General features: G+C 38.6%; 1 protein-coding gene across 2 annotated transcripts in view; it reads right to left on the bottom strand.

Moving 5' to 3' along the window:
• Nucleotides 1–7,276: 7,276 nt before the first annotated feature.
• Nucleotides 7,277–16,424, bottom strand: part of GRXCR1 (glutaredoxin and cysteine rich domain containing 1) — a 41,060-nt gene continuing 31,912 nt past the window's right edge. For both annotated transcript variants that reach the window (XM_086747576.1, XM_010126556.2), the window contains exons 3-4: nucleotides 10,660–10,725; nucleotides 7,277–7,456 (exon numbers count right to left, since the gene is read on the bottom strand). In XM_086747576.1, coding sequence (XP_086603702.1) covers nucleotides 7,277–7,456; nucleotides 10,660–10,725 — 246 coding nt within the window. The remainder of the gene's footprint in view (nucleotides 7,457–10,659; nucleotides 10,726–16,424) is intronic.

Raw genomic sequence — 16,424 nt, forward strand, 5'->3', positions numbered from 1 at the left:
CAAGGAACTCTGTTGTGAAACTCTGCATCCCATAGAAGGCGTGTTAATGAGTCTCTCTAAAACACTGAGGAAGAGGATTACAGACTAAACTTTCTGATATGTTTGTCTCTTAGTCTTGCTTTAGTTAGTCTTGCTTCTCCTGAGATCCTAACTGATGGAGGGAATAATAATATTCTACTTAAGTTTAAAAGTACATTTCTGTGGTTTGGTAGTACTCCAGTAAATTTTATTCTGTAACTATGATAAGAAGGAAACTTATCAGCATCTGCTATTTCCATCAAGCTGTACTGAAAGACAGTATGATTATCCTATAATACTAAAAACAATGATTGCAATATCTCAAATATATGAGTAATGATGATGACTGTTTATTTTTGTGCTTATATTAAAAAAAAAAAAGACAAGTTTTTACTGAGTTCTTTAATTTTGCAGACTGAGGTATTGATCTTATGTCCTGTCTGTCTGATTGAATCCCTGAAGCAGCATAAAAACGTGTTGCCGGTGCGGCTCTATTGATGCATAAGGTTTAACATAAAAACATCATCCCACAGGTCTGGAGGCTTTTTGCTGGAGTACAACATCTCTGTCCTGTGTGCTATTCTCACTTATCATATGATGGGGAAAATTAATGTGCAAACGAACTTTGTGGGTAAGATACAGTCTCGATGTTCTTCAGTCTCAGACATCGGCCCAAATCAGGGGCAGAGCCCCAAATGAAAATAGCATAAAGTTGGTGCTGGGAGTTAGCTCAGAGAGTACTCAGATTCAGATGATAATTTGTAGATTTGTCATCCTCACTCATTTGTCATTTAGCTGAGTTGAGATCAGAAAATAATTTTTCTCATATCTGACAGACAAAAATGCATCCACCAGATTTAATTCTATAAAGTAAAATAACAGCTTTTAAGTGGTAATTTGATCAGTGTTCAAATTTAAATGATGACTTTTGATGACTTTTTATTGATCACTATTTGCCTATTTTGAGCTGATCATGACCAATAATAAAAATAAGAACTTGTAGTCAACCCTTCTGACTGGTCATAAGATCCTTGCTTATTTAGTGTAGCCACCACAAGTTTTTTTCTCCAGATCAAAATATAACTCTCTGTCAGCCACCAGAGAACACTACTCTGCAGTATATTTCTTTTATATACTTTCAAATTCCAGGTTACTAAAGGACAATGATTTTTGTTGGACTTAATGACTGATTGTTGGGGGTTTTTTTTCTTTTAAATAAACCTTTGTTTTCACTAAAATGTTCCTTCCATCAGTGGAAAAAATATGAGGCCTCAAAGAGAGACAGGGAGTATACGTCTTCTTGCAGTGTGGCTTTTCTTGAGTGGAAAACTTATTGGATTTCATAAATCTTTTCACTCATTTGAAACCAATTTTTCAATGTAGCTGATAAGCTAGAAGAAGCTTAAGCTGCAAGTTTTTTCACAGCCATTTCCTTCTAATGAAATTATTTCCTGATTAATCATCCCTAGGCAAATTAACGGAAGAAGTAAGAAAAATAGGATTAAACATAAAGATTTGTTTCTAATAATTTTTATTTTTCAAATGACTGTTGGATTACGATGTCCTTTACTTCTCTAAATTATTTGAAGTAAGCTAACTAGTCTAAATTCTTCTCCTTCCTAAATTATTTAGGGCATAAATATTTCCTATTGAATGCTTTTTTGGTCAAATAATGTATCTCAGGCTAAGTGAATAAAATTAATTTTAGTGTAATAATACAAAGGCAATAGCTAGGAAAAGTACCCGAAGTGTCTTTCATTATGTGTTTACTCATGGAAATAGTAAGACTCAGCTCAGTAAACTTCATTTCTTGTTTTCATTAATAAAAAGAACAAAACTGTCAAGAATTTTTTTGTAACTTTTTTTCACATGACACTGAATTCAAAAGTAATAAGTTTTCTTCCAATATATATTTACTTACAGCAGAATTCACTTCTCTTGTTTCAAGATCTATCAGATTCTTTTCATTCATAATTATGAGTTCCCAAGTGTGGCAAATTCACTCACAGAGCAAGTGGACATCTTGGAGGGTTTCAAGATACACCCTATTCTTATTTTAAAAGAGGCTTTTATACTATACACTATATAGTGTTAATTTTGTAACTCTGTATTTCACGGTACTTCACTTGTAAAGGAAAGATAGGCTAGATCCAATCTAACAAGTATTTCAGTCACTAGAATAATTCTCATGTATTTGAAACAACTGTGTTCGAGATCAGCAAACTTTAGAATTGAGTATGGAGGTCAGAAAGATCTATGCCTGATATAGTTTTCAGATATGAATTAAAAGGCAAAGCTTGTTTATGCAGCATTGCCTACAGAAACTCTCATAATTCCAAATTAATATAAAATATTTTATTACAGTAGGCTGCTGACAAGTAAGATAGTCTCTCTGGTTTTATGTATCTTTAGATAGAGTACAGCAAGGAAATAACTAGAGACTGAATGCAAATCAATTCCCAGATGCATTATTTCTCATTAAAAATGGCTGGATTTTTCCCACAGTGAAAGAAGACCCATTGGTGTGTTTAAAAAGTAAGCTACTCCCCAACAGAGCAAAACCAAAAATGTTTATTAAATAGCATAAGATTAAATAAAAATCATAATCTCTAGGCTCTTAAACAGTGCAAGTGAGAAACATGTTACTCTGAAATACCCCATTCTTATTACTAAGGAAACAAAGTGAGGAGGATAAACACTCTTCTTCAATTGTTCCTGCCTATTTAGAGTAACAAATTTACTTACGGTCTGCTCTTATGAACAGTAAAATCCTCTATGGAGAAAACCAGTCATATGCTCAGATTCCAACCTGTAGGTTTGACAATGTGAGATCATCTATTTAAATTTAAAATATAATTCTTTTATTCAGTATGGCATGGCTTTTTACTTGGAAAGAAGTGCCAAATGCTTTAAGGACATTTATCTCTTTCTTTAAATTCACCAGATCAATATTAATGACAGGACGAGAAGAAGAAGATTTTAAGTCAAAACTCATAGAGGAAAACTTGCTCTTGCAACATTGAAGCCAAACTTCAAGCAGGCAGGGAGAAAAGAAAGTTTAAAAGAAGCTCCTGGTCACTGAAAATTTACATACATAACTTCTCAGAGTACTTGTTCTTCGCAGATGGGTCTGAACTCACTTGAGGGAATGTCTATAGATGTTGGACAGCCATCTGACTTCTGCAGAGAACTCATGCCAAGTGTGAATTCAAGGATTGCTAGTCCCTACAACATCAGCATTTGACTTTGTTTTACAAAGTACTCATATACTCCTTTCTCTACCTGACAACGGGCAGTTATTCCCTTTCCAAAAATTAAGCAGAAAATGTAGCAGTGTAGCTTTTTCTTTCTTACTCTGCTTCATTTCCTCCTCTGTTCTATATACACTTCTTATTTCAAAAAGTTAGTTCCAAAGCCACCTTCTTTCAAAAGCATCATGAAGTCACCAAAGCACATGTATTCTGCAGGTCATTATATACTGCAACACCATATTTGTCTAGCCAGTTAGAGTGACACATACAATCTCCAGAGCAATAGTCACAGCGTCTTTGCTGCTTATACCTGAAACAATACCTTTATTTGTCTGTCAGTAGGAGCCTTTGCCACAAGAAGGTTTGCGTTTACCCATGAAGTTTCAAGCATGGGAGACCTCAGATGGTCCTGGTGTGGGAGCCAGCTCCCTGCAGCATTTTAGTCTCTACTTTTAAGTTCTTTTTCAAGGAAGTAAGCAGTAGCTAGAGCACAGGAAAAAAAAATAAAAAATGAAATTTATAGAAAAATCTTAGAATGAGTTGCATCATCTCATAGCCTAGGACACGAATCCTGGTAAAGCCAAGCCACCTGATGGCTGTAGCATCTCAGTATGGAGGATACATAGCCCACTGGAAAGCATACTCTGAGCTACAGGACTGAGAACTCCAAGCCATTCTCTTTCTTAGGATGAAAAAGATTATTTTGCAAAGCAGGCAGCCCAAGGATTACCTTATTTTCTGTTACTTGTTCTCATATATGTTAACGTGCTGAGCTACCAGCCAGAGAACATCTTCTTGGATCCTTACCTCACTTTAGCAACAAGGGCCAGAAACAAGAGGAGCGGAGCTTGATGCATTTAGAAAAAGAACATTTCCAGTACAGCAGTGCAGCTGGATGGGTCTTATTTGTCATATCAGAGAAGATCACTGCTAAGTCCTTGGAAGTAAAGATGCAATACTGGTGTAAATCACAAGACAGCTGCATCCCTTGTCTGCTGTCATGCTGGCTTAAACGTTGTATTACTAGCTGCCTGCTACACCTCTTACACCAGAAAACGTCATATGCCTGAACTAGCCTCTGAGTTTGACTTAGTGATGTTGTCATTCTGTCACCTTCAGTGCTTCTACGCTGGTTGGAGTAAGCTGAGAAGCCAGATTAAAACCCTAGCAAAGATGGTGATCCATGCAGTAAAACATCTTCTTGTAAAAAAAAAAAAGGGGGGGGGTTTCTTTTTTTTCTTTTTTTTATGCAGGCTGCTGGAAGGAAAATATAGCTGGAGAGGAAAAGCTGGTAATTCAATTGATGAGAGAGGAAAAAGAACTATTGTAGTATTGTAAATTTGTCACATGTTTCTTGAAAAACATGTAGTATCTGAAGAACGCTCTATTTGTGAGCATTACGTATCCTGTGTTTTATTTTATTATCTTCTAATCTTTCATAAAAACCCTCTGAAAAAAAAAAGAGGCCTGACCTTTTGCTTTCATTGTTTCTCCTTCTAAAAAGAAAACTAAGGAAGTTTTGCCTCATCTTTGCTTGTAGGAGTGAAGTGCCTCTGTTAGAAGGGTAGTGCCTAGGCTGGGACAGTCTCTCTAGGTTTCTTGCGTGGCCTCTGGAGATAAATCAGGAAAGGAACTGCATTTAGTGTATTTGTCTCGCTCTGAAGAGAAGTCATTTTCTGATTGCCTGAGAGGTGGGAAAACCAGCCTCAAACTCTTATTCCACATCAATTAAGGACACTTTCTGTTTCACTGAAAGTGTTTAACATATTTTGATGAGTTATAGTAATTTGACCACAGAGTGCTTCAGTGAAAGATATGGACTAACTCATCGAGCAAAATGTCTTTTCAGGGGTGAAGACTGTGGAATTACAGTATTACAAATACACTGGCATTTTCATCAATAGTAATTGCCATCAAGGGCATGTTTGTTTATGCCATCTGAAGCGTGGTATTCACTACTGTGAATGTGCTCATCCCTAGATCCATAGCATATTAACAACTAAAAAAGGTAAGTTTTCATGCATCAGAAATGATGACATTCTAAGCATCAGTATTCTCCTTTATGCTCCATTTCATTCCCTGTAATACCAGTCTGGACTGCAATATTAGGCAGAAATGGAGATTACATGACAGTGTTAAATAAAATAAGGGAACTGTACTTTCTTTCTTTTCTCCTTAGCAAGGCAGTAATAAGTTAAGCACATCTGCAGTTCCATTGTATAAATGAGGATAAGCATTGCGCATGGCCTTTGTAGAAAATTTAATCTCTCTCATGCCATGCAGATGATTCAGACACTCCCTCTGAGCTTCACTGTAGAAGCTGCAGGAGCAGCAGGATCTTACAAGCACGTTCAGTTCAATAGCTCATAGAATATGCATAAGTCCTTTCAATTCAAATCTTCAAAAAGATAAGAGCCCAACTTGCCCAACTCTTTAGCACCAGCTACCACCTCTAGTTGTAGCAAGTGGAATGGAGGTGGAGTAAAGGTTATTTCTGCTGGTTCAGGTCAGGTATCAGGAAACACAAATGTTGTCAGAAGGAGCTTCTTTGCACCTCATGCTTTGTGCAGCCGTAGCTGTCCTGCTTTATACCAAAGCTGTGCTGTGCCCAAAACACTGAAAGGAAAGCTGAGTTTCCCATCACAGACAAATTATGCAAGGTTGTTTGGGTAAGAAGGAAGGGAAATGGGGTTCCCCACCAGAGTAAGCAGCTTCTAGTAAGGCCAATTGCACTTACCCAAACTCCAGCCACCGCAGCTTTACAAGGAATGAGGCAAAGAGAAAGAAGTGGTATGGCTTAGGGTTTGCTACAGCAGTTTGGGTAGGATGAAATGCTTACCATGGAAGCCTTTTCTAGACAATAGTAATTTCAACAAGCTGTTAAACCTCTGCATTGCTTGTGCTAGTACAGACTGACAGCAGAAACAGGAGGAAGATGTGTCAGGTGAATGTAAGCAGAAGGTGATGGTCCACTCAAGTGCCCTGTTAAAATGTACTCTGTGGAAGTGCATGAATGCTAATGCACTTCCAAACTGGAATACATTCAATGTGGATAGCCCACAGTTTATTCAGACTAACCGCTGACTAATCCTTTTGTGCTTGTTTTGTGGAAAGCCACCAAAATTTACAAAGTTGTGTATAGTCCTGGAGTTTTCTGGACGTAGACCAGTGGCCCTTCTGGAGAGAACAGATGCCCCAAAACACTCGTGCCAGGCTAGCCACCAAACCACAACATTTGGTAAGCTGAAAAAGCAGAAATCTTATCCACAATGAATTTCTATGCAATTTATAACACTATCTGGTGTTCTCACCTGATCGCAATAGGATCTACTGTGGTACGGAGGATCATCCAGCTCTGAGATAGTACAACACTGGTTTTCAACAGCTACTATCTTAAATGTTTATGTAACTTTGTCTAACAATGTAAATTTAGTACTGAACTTTAAGCAGTACTAAAAAAGAAAGGTGATTCATGGGACTTTTAAGAAATATTTGTGTTCCTTTCTTGCCACTTAGAATTCAGGCCAGAATTTGGCCACAGTGACTTTTCAGGGCAGTGCTAAGTGGAATGGTCTTGGGCTAGTCCACATCACAAAATCTTTATTTCACCTATCTTGTAAACTGCTGCTACTCAATAATCTGAAGGTTAAGTTTCATTCTGCTGTAATCCTGAGGGCATGACTCAGGACTCTGGGAGCATAAACACATACTATTGCTTATGATCACACATAGAAAAAGGGAAAACTTCCCATCCAAAGGGCTGATAATATGATAAGTCCTGCAGACTGCAAATTTCTCTATAAAGAATGTAGAAAAATTTATTTCAGAGTTCATGTTACAATAAGTGACTTTAAGTTTAAATGGCTTCAATGATGAAACCAGCAGAGGTATACTGCAAATGGATTTTTATTGACTGAATTGAATAAACAGATTATTTTTTTTAAAAAATCGTATTACAAACTGGTGCAGTACCATAAAATCAGTTTGTACATGTGAAGATGCCATTCTTAACCTGCGCAGCTCCTGCAGCGCTGCAGCCCATTCTCATTGCAGGCGGTACACTTGAGGGCTTTGAATGAGTCCGTAAAGCAGTTCCGAAACACAGACATCTTGCTCCCATGGCACGCTGAGCACGGCAGGAAACCAAAGCCCCCACAAGAGGGGCACTCATGAGGATGCTGGACTCTCTGCTCGAAGAAGAAAGTGAGAAAGAGAAAAGTATTATTAACCACCTTAAGATCTAGGACAGTGAGGGCTCCAGGACAGCTGAGAATATACATTCTTGTTCTTATCTTGAGAAATATCCACCGCCCCATCCTCAGGTATACTACCATGGAAGACCAGTACATCTGCCTTTTTGTTTGGTTAGATCCATATGCAATGGTCAGAGAGGCTCACTGCAGGTTCATCAGTCACGTTATATCTTAGTAGCCTGTGCCAAAAAAAAAGCTAGCTAAAGGACAGCTTGCATTCATTACTCTGATGTAGTTTAGGTCTAGATCAATTCTAGAAGGTGTTGCAATTGATTGAATCTGAACGCCAGGCAGTTTATGTTGACGGTATATTTTCTATGTTGTATGTTAAGATATTATGACTTTTAGCATTTGCATGCTCATGCTGAACATGTTGTTCCTATTACAGTTAGAGCTGATCATATCAAAAAGCAAGTCATGGCTTCTGACAAGTAGTGCTTGAGGAAATAAGTGTTGTATTCAAATTTATGGGTGTAGAATGCTGAAGCTTTAAGTGTAAAGAGGAGAGAGCATCAATATTCAACGGTTATACCTCGAGAAAATTGCTGCAAGCAAGGCTTGGGCTCCCTCAGTTGTCCTAATTCCTGAGTAAAATAGTAATTTTACTCTGTCTTGTACTGGATTAAAGACAATGGAGAACACAAAAGAGATTTCAAAGACATTTTTAAGTTTCACTTGCTAAAAATGTTGCTAGTTTGTTTAATGACTGCCTTAAAGTTCTATATCAGAGAAATGAAAGGTACACAATGTTGGGTACTTACCACAGTGCAGTTATGGGGCTTTAACATTGCAGTGTTGAGTGAAGACTTTACAGATTTATTTACAAAAGAAGAACAAAAATCCATACAATTCCTGCTAGTGTTAGACTGAGGAATTATGCACCACTAAAAAATTAGTCACAAATAATTACCAGAGTATACTAAAATATGTACAGATAATATAGTCCTCCTTGTAGTTTAATCGAGAAAACTGAAGAGATTTCTGCAAAACCATTAATAATAGCATTCATCTATTGACAACTCAGATGAACATACCAAAAGGCACTTTTTCTTTTTGTCTTGTAGCTCATAAACTTGCTGTCCTTCACCGGGCAAACAACTCCTATTACTATTAACTACTCTAAGGACAATGTTTGGAAGTATTTAATGTAAAATTAGCATTACTTTTATCTCAGGATTGCCCATATCTTTCCTAGTTTATGTTGGTGGTTTACTTCATGGGACATTATTGCAAATAATCTCAAAATTTTAAGATAATAATATTTTTAATATTTACATTCTTTATTGCTTGTTAGGCTTGAAAATAACTACCTTTCCAGGCAGTTCGGAGAATTAATAAAAAATAAATTTGCTTTAGCTCTCTTCCTTGAACCATGGCCATTTCTTTCTTGAACATATGACAGTTTGTGTAACTACTTTCTGCATCTTCAGCAATGAAGAAACCTGACTGCCTCTTGCGATTGCAGCAAAGCTATTTGTGCAATAAAAAAAACAACAGGCAACACCATGTTTGAAGAGGTGTTTGTATTCAGTAAGCAGTTATCATAGCCTGCTGTAGTGGCATTGTTTGTCTTTTAAATATACTTTGTCCGAAGATTAGGACACACATTAGGCTAGGTAATAAAGTTATAGGACCCCTCAAAGCAGGATCTGGGGACATTTAATTCCAAAGTAACGAAAAACGTTAAGGAGATTTATTAGCTAACCTTTCTAGGCAGACAACAATAATGCTGCATGCTTTAATCATATGTATACATTTGTTTAATGGTTTCTGGTTAGCTATTCAATATGCTTCAATATGGCCAGCAGGTTCTTTCTGCATTTTCTACAGAAATACATACACTGAGTCACAAGGCAAGGAAAGTTTTGCTGAGTTAAGGAACTGGCCAGACAAATGCAGAAGGTACCACCTGCACTGCAAAGGGACGAGGCACTTCATAATTTGCTGGATAGGGTTAAATCTACCTCCTGAAAAAGAAAGAGGTGAAACACCCTTTGGCTCTGTCTGACTGGAACTTTTGGAGGAGTTCAGGCAGGAGACTGTCTGTAAGACACCAACATGCTTCACAAAAAGAGATACTCATTTTGTGATAACCTCAAAGTTGTATGGTGTACAAAGAGTTACTGAAAGCATGTTAGGAAAGCATATGTTGTAGTCTAGCTAAATGCAGAGAAGGAAAAACCTTGGGGCTAAATCAACTAGATGTAGCTTCTTTTGCTCTTTCATCAGTGCCTTTTACAACTATCATATCCTCATTATCTATTTTTAATGTTGATGTTATATACTTCTGAAGTTTATATGTTATTTTAATTTGGTTAGGAATGATTTCAAAATAACAAGATAATTAATAGCAATACATTCCTTTTCTAAGGACAGAGCTATCCATATAACCCAGACATTATGACGCAGGTCTTCCCAAAATGTACTTTGTTGTAGGTTATTCAAAGGAAAACAGAAAATGCCTTGAGCAGCCAATAGCAAAAGACCAACAAAAAAGTGATGACCAGTGATGACTAGAGATCCTAGTTTACAGCAGAGGTGTGGGAGCAGACCTGCACTTCAGTTGTCCACAGGGAGCGTGCATCAACTGCGCATAAAGAAAAGCAAACTTGCCCCACAGAACTTGAACAGACAAGGTAAACTAAGAGCCTGAGAAAGGCATAACAACCTGTAATTTGACATTTGTGCAAACTGGTGCAATTGGAAACTTCCAGCATTTGCCCAGATTTTGTAGATGTCCAGCTTTAGGTCTAACCAGAATGCAGATGTGTATGTTCCCAGTGCATTTGCTACAGTGCAGAGAGATGCAGTGCAGCATCTACACGAGGTCTGGCTCCTCCAGGGTATGGTGAGGGTTAAATACCAAAGATGATGTCAGAAGTTATGGGAAAGGGAAAATGACTTGCCTTTCCAGCTGTGGCAAATCAAGAGAAAATAGAGATCGACATTTTGGTTTGATGTTATCGCCATTCACATTTTCTCAAACTTAATGGGCTATGATGTCATTCATTCAAAGAGAAAAAAAAAAAGGCATTTTGGATCATCAGTTTATAACAGAAGAAAAAGGACTGGTAAAAAAAAAATCTCAATTATATTAAATGTATGTTCCTTATATATATTTGCAGAAATACGATTACCTCAATTTTGTTTAAGAGATCCTGCAGTTCCCCAGATTCATTCATTAGCAAAATTTTCTCAGCACCCTATTAGTAAGAAGAAGAAAAAGGTCAGCCAGTTTAGCATGAAAAAAAACAGAGATGATCAGAAGATGTGGTCTTGAAACTTTAATCAGACTGAGGACAAATTTGACTCACATTAAGTATTTTGTAATTGGGTCAACCTGAGGAAAGCTAGAAGGAGAGGAGAATCTAATCGCAGTTCTGCAGAAGTGCCTGACGTTTGTTACCAAGTGTCGTATCACATTGCCTTTTTGTAAAAAGTGACACAGCTTGAAAATTCTGATTGTGTTCACTTTATTTTAGATGGTATGCTTCCTGACAGAATAAAAAATACATCTAGTTACCGTGTCAAAAATTACAATTATATAAATATACAACACATCAGAGAATGCAACAAAATGAGAGGAGGAAACTGTATTTCAAATATTCTGGCCGTTGAACATTGAATTAAGACATAATATGCCTAATGTATAACACAAGGAGAAAAAGGGTAATGAAAATACTGTAATAACATTAAAGTCAGACACAACAATGAATAATAATAATTTAGTCAGAGTACATTAGGCCTCTGAGGGGTTCTGTGATCTGAACCAAGGCAGTATTGAAGTGTTTTTTCTTTTTTCCTTCTGAAAGTAAATGCTAAGAAATTATTGCAGACAAAATGAAAGTGTCAAAGATGATGTAAAACTTTTTTCCCCTTTCCTTCTAATTAGAGGACCAGATGTGAATGCTTACACTTCACTCATGTAACCAAATTCACTGAATACTAAATATTACCAAAAACTTACAGACACCTCATCAGTGGATCACAAGAAAGCAACAAAAGTTGAGGAAACTGAGGCACAGATGGAGAAACCACAGAGGGAACCACACAGCCCTTACCTGCTGCTAAAGGCGATTGGCCACATCTAGACTGAGTGGTGGGTTCATGCCATCACGCTGCCCCAGTTTGCTAATCCCTGCATGCTCAGACTGTTAAATTTTACCTTTGAGTTTCCTTCCAGCATGAGCTGGGAGGTGTGGTGGGCTGCTGGCATGTGGCTGAGGTACAATGGGCTGCTGATACACAGCTGAGGTGCGGTGGGATGCTGGCACATGGCTCGGACGAGCCATAACCTTGAGCTGCCCATGGTCAGCTGAAAGGGCTGTCAGCCCCAGCTCCCCACCAGCACCACTCTCCCTGTTACTGGGAGGTACAGGAAAGACTGCTGGGAGCACAGGCAACATATGAGTCAGTAATCTACGTGTTAGTGTCCAGCCATTCACAGAGCCTTGCCGGGGACTGCAGAGGCTACGAGTGTGTAGCCCAAAAGCCGACTAAGGGCCACCATAACGTTGTAAAGGATTTTGTATGACACCTTAGTAAGGTTAGTTTCCCTGTAGAAATGCTTTTTGCTCTGGATTTGTACAAAAAAAAAAAAAAAAAGAAGGAGAAGCACTTCTACACTGTGTTTGATGATTTTTATTTCAGCTAAAAAGTAAAATATTAATATTTTAGTGGATGTGAGTGACACTTTTTCAGCAAACGCTACTCTTACAGTGCTACACTTTCAAAGAGGTTTTTTTTTTTAAAAAAAAGAAGTGTCTACAAGGTAATTAATTGTGGTTAAGTAGTGACAGAAGGTGACAGGAGACTCAGATCAGCTAGCCTTACCTGTGCTGACTCTCCTACTGAAATCTGTTATGGATCATGGGCACAGAGTGTATCAGCTTCGACGTACGCATTAGGGCTCTCCATGTCCTCACGGGAGAGGCTTTTAGCAGCCTGTCGGCCCCTGTCACACTCGCCCTCTAATCTTTCTCTGCTTTCAGACAGAAAGGGCAACAGGAGTGATTGGCACAACAAGGAGAGGGTTTGCCGAGGCGGCCCACGGAGTATTAGCTCAGGGCCTGAATTTGCTGCAAAGGCTTAAGACAAAGCTTGCGCTGCCCATCAGATGCGGAGACATTGAGAATTTGCAGCTTTATTGATATGATTGCAGGACTGCACATTGCCTAAGCAAGACAAGCCCCAATTTGCCCCCGTTTAGGAAAGGATCTCTTCTCTGCGGCAACAGCTGGCAAAAGCATTCCTCTGACTTCCGCTCCATGTTATGGCAATGTTGTATGATAACACTTACTGCTTTTTACAGCAGTGTAATTAAAAGTCTGACAGGTTTCCCATTATAGATTTATATTTTAAAGGGTTTATATTTCAGATGACATTCAATCAGCCAGCTGTGTTACTTTCAAAGTGGAATGCTTCATTACTATAGTTTTAAAATTAAAATCCAAACCTCTGAATGGCTATCAATGTTTTTAAGTGTTTCAGTGTGTCTTTTCTGATGAACGGCTGCCTCAAGCGAAATTTAAATAAAAGATACTTTGCAGAGGTTAACCTTCCCTCTGGATCCATGAATCTTAACATACAGAGTCTATAATTAATAGAGTAATTAAAGCAGCTGTTTAATAAGTCCAGTAGCTGCTTTCTGACCAGAAAGTGATGCCTTTCTTTTTCTTCCTAGATTGTGCTCAGTCCACAATTACCCACAAAGGGACGTGAAACATTTAAGAGTCTGTCTCATCTAAGACTCACATAAGGAGCACAAGGGATAGTGGCCATAACATTTAGAGAAGCACCAGGGAGAAGTGAGTTTTCAGTTTTGCTAACGAGTTTAATTTCACAGCATTAGCCTGTGGTTCCTTCATCTGCTCTCTTCAACAGCTCTCCACCATGGTGGAGGAACCCACAGGCTGTGGTCAGGTCTTTGCCGGTCTTTTGGGCAAGGAAATGCCACAGACTTGGCTAAAACACTCACGGGTTTTCTAGATCATTTTTATTCTTCTAAGTATTTTCCCAGTTTTCTCTTGAGAACATCCAGAAATTAACAGGTATTGTCCCAGTAATTGCAGAACTAGGACAAATCTGAGGTCCATCAAGTTTCCTACTGCCTCAGCTCTGTCCTGTCACTAAACTGTCATCTGTTTTGGATGCAACCCATTACCATTTTCACAACGTAATTCTTTGTCAAGGAACACACAAAGATACATGGCTCTGCATCTGGCTGCACTGGAATACCTGCTGATTTTGGGAAGCAGCCTCTCTTCCACATCCTTCCTTAGATACAGAGAAAGATTAGTGTGGCACTGCAACATCTCTTTTGTAGACACATTTGCTGTGCAGATAAATGTGCATCCCTTATTTCCTTAAAAACAAACTTTTGCTAAGTATACAGGTGAGCCCTCTTGCTATGGCAGCAGAATGCAATCATACCCTTTACTGGACCTGCAATGTTTTTTCACTGTGGCTTGGCCAGGAGACAGGCTTATATATACCCCTGTCTTGGCCCAGAACTCACACACTCTTCAGCCTACAATACTACACCTCTCACAATGAGGTGTCCCTTGGCAGCAGACACCCATGGAGTATGATTAAATACCTGGAAATCTGCCAATAAACTGAGAAATTTGGCACTGCGGTATAGCACCAGCACCAGAAATGTTGGATTTGATATGCAAAGAACTGAAAGATTGATGTGTAAAGAGCTGTCAGATTAATTGAACCCTGCTGCTCCTGAAATGTTAAACCGCAAAATGGAGGAAACAAGTGGGAAAACGCTAGGTGACTCAATGCAATAATTATATCATTGGTTTACTGCCACAGAGCCATTTATATCCATCCATTGAGTGAATGTCAGGAGAATGTGTTTAATCTCACAAAACATGGAGGCAATTGAGATCTGGTAATCATATATGGCCACTGGAAATCAGCAAAAAGTAAACTGTTAAGTAGGTATTTTCTAAAAGTCAGTTACAAAATAGCCTCATCATTCTTGCTAAATAATCGTATCCAATGAGTCAAATAAAATAATTTTACAGCTAATCTCATGCTGTTGTGGATCCATGACAGCTGGGAAAATGCAACAGGAAACAGTTTCCTCAGCAAAAAAAAAAAAATTAAATTCACATATTTGAAAAAGATTCAAGTTGGTTTGCATGGCAAGAGAATACTGGAATTCAATCATGTATTTAAAGTGAAACACAAAATAAGTGGTTTTTTAAAACTATTATGCAGTGAGCAAACCTGTTTACTAAGGATGACTCTATTTGTCTTTTTTATGTGCACCCCTTTTCCAGCAGAGTGGGTTTCTGCATATCTTAAGCCTCTAACAATCCTAAGTGCCTTTATAAAACAGTAAATGAATGCTCCAATTATTTTTCTCCATGGCTTTCTGGTTTTTGGAAGTTATTTTTTATTCTGCTCTGGTGTCCCAGCAGATGGCATAATTCCATTTCAGATGGAGACAGCCTCAGGTGAAAAGGAGGGATGAGATCAGCTGGTAAAGAGCATGCTGCAGAAAGAACCAGCAATTTCCTGACAGACTGATGTTTAGACAGCGTGCGTCAAGAAATACAATGATTCAATCCTGGAAAAAAAATGGGAAGACTAAAAACCCTGCTATAGTGCAGCACACAGAACGTTTCTTAATGGGCTAAATACAATTTTTCTGTTGCTTCTGCCCAAGTCGCAGGTTTCATTCCCCCTGTGCAGGCAATGATAAATTCCACAGCGCTGTGAAGATTTATCCTCACAGCCTGCAGTGCTCTAACAACCCTGTCCCTGCTTCTGAACAGCGTGGATACCGTATACGCTATCAGATGCACATATGCTGTGCTTTGGTGCTTTTCTTAAATTTATCTCATTAAAAAGAATCTTGTCCCCTTTCAAAACTGTTCATATTTTAATTAGGGGTTGTAATTTTTTTCTCCTTATGACTCATTGAAAGGTGTGTGGCTCAATATAAATTCTCCTTTGTATTGCTACATGCAATCTCCTTCAGGGAGGGATTTGCCCGGAAATAAATATTAAAAAATTTTAAAAGAGAGACAGAAAAAGAGACATTAAAAAAATACTGCGTGATTAATTTACTGACACACCAGGCTTCTGGATTTCTGTATTGCATTTGCATATCAGAAGATAATGATCGTAAAAGGCATTATAGAAATGTCCACTGTTACCAATAAGACCAAATTTTCTAATTAGTTCTCAGTCTCATTTTAATTAGACACAAGCCCAGCACAGGTTCCAGCCAACCTACTGCCATCAGTCACAGATGTCTTGTCTTGTGAAGGTGTCACATCCACCAGGCATCGACGTCACTGAGGGGTGAATCCTTCATGTCCAGACCTTCTCAATATGCAAAGTGCAACCCTCCTATCTCTCTTCCTAAATGAATGAATGCCAGACATTCTTATGAAGTCATGTTAAGACAGAGAAGTAAAAACTGCCATAAAATAGTGGGATTTGCCACATTTACCAAAGAGAGTGTGTGGATACAGGCCTCTCGCCACCACGAGTGACAGGTTCACACTGAGGGTCTCCCTTCCCATGGCCCTGCTAGCCGCTCGGCAGCCACATTTGGCTGCCTGAGTTAGCTCTGCTTACCTCAAATTTGGTTTTCCCATCCCACCCATATGGGTAGAGCAAAGGGCTGCCACCATCCTGGCTGGGCATGAGGCACCCCGCGAGCAGAGCAGGGATCTCCTGGACCGCTCCCTGCCCACAAAGCTGATTCTCCACAAATAATATCACTGTTACGTGAAATAGCTTTAATCCTCTGCTGGAGCTGAAGTCTGTTGCATGTAATCACAGTGTGCCTCATCAATTTAATTAAAAAAAAAATTAAAAAGCCAAAAAGAAGAAAGAAATGACCACCCAAGTCTGATTTTGTTCTGGTTTTTAG

Source organism: Chlamydotis macqueenii, chromosome 4 (genome assembly GCF_036417535.1).
Source record: "Chlamydotis macqueenii isolate bChlMac1 chromosome 4, bChlMac1.mat, whole genome shotgun sequence".
Classification (NCBI taxonomy): Eukaryota; Metazoa; Chordata; class Aves; order Otidiformes; family Otididae; genus Chlamydotis; species Chlamydotis macqueenii.